Source organism: Adiantum capillus-veneris, chromosome 3 (assembly GCF_014529385.1).
Source record: "Adiantum capillus-veneris isolate H3 chromosome 3, ASM1452938v2, whole genome shotgun sequence".
In the NCBI taxonomy this organism is placed as follows: Eukaryota; Viridiplantae; Streptophyta; class Polypodiopsida; order Polypodiales; family Pteridaceae; genus Adiantum; species Adiantum capillus-veneris.
In genome coordinates, this window is record NC_140933.1 from 161,967,359 (window position 1) to 161,972,294 (window position 4,936).

General features: G+C 38.4%; 1 protein-coding gene across 1 annotated transcript; it reads right to left on the reverse strand.

Moving 5' to 3' along the window:
• Positions 1–1,558: 1,558 nt before the first annotated feature.
• LOC147462081 (uncharacterized) lies at positions 1,559–3,298 on the reverse strand. The gene has a single exon (XM_086507048.1). The coding sequence runs from the start codon at positions 3,296–3,298 to the stop codon at positions 1,559–1,561; it is 1,740 nt and encodes a 579-aa protein (XP_086363174.1).
• Positions 3,299–4,936: the final 1,638 nt, after the last annotated feature.

The window sequence follows — 4,936 nt, forward strand, 5'->3', positions numbered from 1 at the left end:
CCGCCGCATTCATGTCTTAATGAGCCCTTGAGAAAAGATCACACTGTATATTGATATCCTAGCCCTTTAGAAAAAATCACACTTATCGTAGCATCTACATCAACATGCACAATCTCCGTTTCCAAATGATTTTATAGTAGATCCCACCTCTTTCTTCCTGCCCTCTTTTGCCTTCAACTTAAGACCAAGTGATCATTAGCCTTTGAAATAATGGCAATGTATCTTCTTTTTGCTTTTTTTTTTTTTTTGAAAAAACATGAAATTGAATTAACAAGTGATAAAATCACAAACCTTGCCAGGCATGATAAAAATTTCTTTTTGACATCCAATTTTTCAAGCCTCCTTTCACATGCTTTGTGTAATGTAATCAACTTATATAATTGGCCATATATAACGTATACAAAAAATGACAGATAATTTTGAGATTGTTTTGATAGGCAAAATAGTCCTTGACAAAAAAAAATAGGCGTCAATTTTAAGCTTTGATCTGAGGGTAGATCCCACTTTAAAATCACTGCATCTCTAAGTTTAAAAAAAAAAAACATAAGCGTGCACATAGAATTGAATTAAAAAAGCACCCTTAAACTCTACACCCTAAGCTTTAGATGCTTATGTTTTACACCCTACTTTAAAAACTCTACATTTTTAAGCTCTAGAACACTTTTTAATAATTTAAAACTGTAGATCTTTAAGTTGTAAATCCCACTTTAAAAGTTTTAAAGTTCTAAGTCCTAAAACTCTAGCGTCTTAGGTGACCCTCCCCTTACTTGTGGATCCATGTAACATTTTCACTTTCTTTAATTCAAAGTTTTACCTAGTAAAAAAAAAAACTGTAGGTACTCATTGGATCATGGGAGGCCTTACTTTAAAAGTTCTACATCTTTAAGTTCTAACTTAGCTTTAAAATCTTTAAAAATAAAAATAAAAAATCTTTAAAGGTTAAAGCCCTAAATGATAAATTCCTTCCATAAAGTTTTAACTAACAAAAATGAAAACTTTAGTCTATTACCTCAAGTTTAAAGGGGTGAACCAAATTCTCAAAATGAAAAGCCTAAATGATAAATTCCTTCCATAAGGTTTTAACTAACAAAAATGACAAATTTAATCTATTACCTCAAGTTTAAAGGGGTGAACCAAATTCTCAAAATGAAAAGGTGGATAACACAAATTTCAAAATGAAAAGGTGACTCTTGGGATTTGTGGAGCCTCTAAGGCTTTATCACATGTAAGGCTGTCAACCTTTCATGCTTCCAAAGGCATTGGGCAACCCAAAATCTTTTCCTTGATATATGAGAGTTCATTTCATATTTCAAAACTCAAGACATTCCCATCATTAGATTTACACAATTCATTTCAATGAGTACCCACTATCTTATTTCAACCAATCAACATTTTTGACATGTCAAAAAATGCTTAAAAATACAACTCAATCTTTTTCCTATTTTAGTCAGCAAAAAGAGAAGTGATCTCTATAGCCTTTGCCCTTTGGGCAAGCCAAAAAAGGGGTGGAGCTTTACAACAGTGCCTCACCAGAGGGAAGAGAGGCATCCCGACATCTTTACAAAGATAAGGCCAAACAAATCATCCTAAGTCTATCTGAGGAATAAAATGAGAGCATGGCATCACGCCAGCACTTCCACCTTAGGCACTTTTGAATAGAGTTAAGAGGCTGATTGTACACTTCTATCATCTGCTTGGAGGATTTAACAGCTATTCTTTTAAGCTCCATGGAGAAAACACGAGAGTTGTCTTTGAACTGAGATTGGAAGATTGCTTCATTCCTTTGGGTCCAGCAGGCCCATAAATACTCCATTCTCCATAGATTCCATAGGGGGATGTCGAGTCTATTACATTCTCCAAGGAGGATTTCATTAATAGTAAGAGGTTGAGGGTGAAGGCTCGAACAACAGTAATGAATTATCTCCAGCTTTCTCTTGTTAGCTTTGCAGCCAAAAAAGATGTGTGATAAGTCTTCTTCAGCCTGACATCTTTTGCATTTTCCATCTCCAATTTTTGCTTTAAGTGCTCTGGCTCCAGTCCATACACCTTGATGCATAATGGACCAGGCAAGATAGCTATGCTTAATGGGGTAAGCAAAACTCCAAATACACTTAAATCTGTAGCTCCATTGTCTTGAGTTCCATTGCAAGTTCCATTTCTTATTCAGATTCTTCCTTAGTGCTTCATCAAAATTTGGAACCATGCTGTAGCTGGAAATGGCTTTCCAGGCCCATTCTTTGATATTTCCATGCTTAGTCCTCGCAGTCTCTTCAGTTTGGAGCAGACCTTTTAGCTCAGTAATCCTGTTCAAGAGTTCAGAACAACAGCCAGGAGAGAGATTAGTGTTAGAAAGCATTTCAGCTGAGACCCATTCACCATTTCTATACAGGTCTGCCCATTTGTGGAAGCCTGCTTTGAAGCATTTATGAGCCTTGATATTAATCTTTCTTCTTGTTTTCTGAGGGATGAGACCAGTCCATATAGAGTCTTGCATCAGAAATTCATGAGACAAGGCAGTTTTCAAGGAGATATGCATGCTTTTTCTAATCTCAAACCAAGATTTCCAAAGAGCAACAGTTAGGGTGCTGCCTGCAGGTGTCAGCTTGACAGAGGAAGTGATAGTATCCCACAAGGAGAGATTTTTCCAAGCTTTATAAGACTGTACAAAAAATTTGCTAATATCTCTTTTGATAAGACAAGCCCAAAAATCATCAGAAGACACATATCTAGCTATCCACTTACCTGCCATCTTGTGGGCTAGCTTTTCTAGATTCAAAATGCCCAGACCACCTCTTATTTTGGGCATACAACAAGTGTTCCAAGAAACTTTTGCAACCTTATGTATTTGATATGTGCCCCCCCACAGAAATCTTCTTGCAAGGGTTATGACCTGGTTCAACTGCTGTTTGGTGGGTTTCCAGCAAGATAGGTAGTAAATTATGGATGGCAAGATATAGTGATTGAGCACAAAGGATCTGGCAGCCAGATTAGGTTGCATGTTTTGCCACATCAAAGCCTTCTTCCTGAATCTGTCCATGACCCAGTCCCACCTTTGGGCCATTGTCACCTTAAAGCCCATTGGTATGCCAAGTAATCTAAAAATGTGGCCATCAGGAAGAATTTGGCAATCAACATCAATCACTGATTGTGGGACTGAACCTTTTGAAGCTTTAACTCCTGTTTTCTGATGGTTAATCTGGGAGCCACTGGCTATACAGAAAGTATTTAAACAGTTCAGAAATGCATCAGCAGACCCCTGATCAAGTTTACACAGAGCATTAGTGTCATCTACAAACATCTGTAGGCATAAATCAACATCTGTGCCAGCAATTTGAATACCCTTGAGCAAGCCTTTATGCATCTGATCCTTTACCAACCATCCCAAAGCATCTGAAACTATAGCAAAAAGCAGGGGTGCTATGGGACACCCTTGCCTTATGGATCTTTTGAGAGTAATGAGGTCAGTTAATTCTCCATTTATGGCTACTTTAGCATAAGCTTTTCCAAGAAGGACATGCACAAACTTTATAAACCTTTTACCAAAACCAATATCATGCAAAGCTTGCAGAATGAAGTCCCACTCAATTCTATCATAGGCTTTATCAAAATCAACTTTGAAGAACAGAAAGTCTTGATCAGTTTCATAGGCATATTCCATGCCCTCCCAAAGAGAAATAATTGCATCCAGAATGAATCTTCCTTTAATGAACCCATTTTGCTCTTTGAGGATGATTGTGTCCATCAAGGGGATAAGTCTTCTGGCCAGGGCTAGAGCAAAAATTTTGTAGATAGAAGTCAGACAGGTGATGGGTCCCCAGTTATTCAACTCCTCCTTGCAACCTTTTTTATGAAGGAGTTTGACCACCCCAGTATTTATACAGGCTGGAAGAGATTCTTTTTTAACAACTTCTTGCCACACTAGAATCAGGTAAGGGGTCACAAAGTCTTTGTACATTTTTAAAAATTCATTTGGTATTCCATCCAGCCCTAGACATTTACCAACTTTCAATTTATCAATGCATTCTCTGAGCTCCCCTTCAGAGATAGGTGCTTCCAGGGGGCTGGCCATTGAACTAGGCACAATCTTCCCTCTAAGCAAGGCAATTTTTTTCCTTGCTTCTTGAGTCTTTTGGTCTCTTATGGGAGCTTCAGAGAATACTTTGGTAAAGTGTTCATAAGCAATGGTTAAATTCTCCTTTTGGGTCTGGGCCAAGTGTCATAATAATCAATATCTAATTCTCCTAAATGATTTTCTCATATTAAACTGATCATTTAATGTGGGGAAGTGCCAAGGGAGAAAAAGCTAGAATATTGGTTAAGTTAGCAGACCGGCCACAGTAGGGATCCAAAGGAGGGAAAATAGGGATCCAAAGGGGGGGCCATCTGCAAAAGAGCCATGTGAAACAATGGGCTAAAAAGACCCTAAGGTTCAGCCCATTAAGACTTCCAAAATGCTAAGGTTCCAAAATTCAAAGGTTGTGTCCAAAGGTCAACCTTAGGGAAAATTGGATGCTTAGTGTGTGTGCCCAAAAAGTCTTCCTGCATCCCTACATGGGAGGGGGCGAGCCCCAAAGCTAGGGGCTGAGAGAGAAAACCACACACACACACACAGGCTCCCTTTACACAAAGGGAATGAGGTACACATGTCAGCTCCCTAGGCCAGATGCCCACAAGGTGTGCCCAATTCCTATTGGAAGACCCTTGAAGTGGACCAATGAGAATTAAGCTAGAGTAAATCTAGTTTAATTAATTTAAAAACATTTAATAAAAGAAACCAATAAGAATTAAGTGTCCTAGAAGACTATTGGGCAGTCTCCCAAGGGGTCCAATGAGCATTCAGGAGCCCCATGGCTTGCCTGATTCCTATTGGCCAGGAGGCAAAGGGGTCCAATGAGAGTTTAGTTTAAATATTTAATTACCTAAAGCTCTCACAAAA

Bases quoted from the DNA above. Each gene is read 5' to 3' on its own strand.
- LOC147462081 (XM_086507048.1), bottom strand. From the start codon at position 3,298: ATGTTTGTAGATGACACTAATGCTCTGTGTAAACTTGATCAGGGGTCT.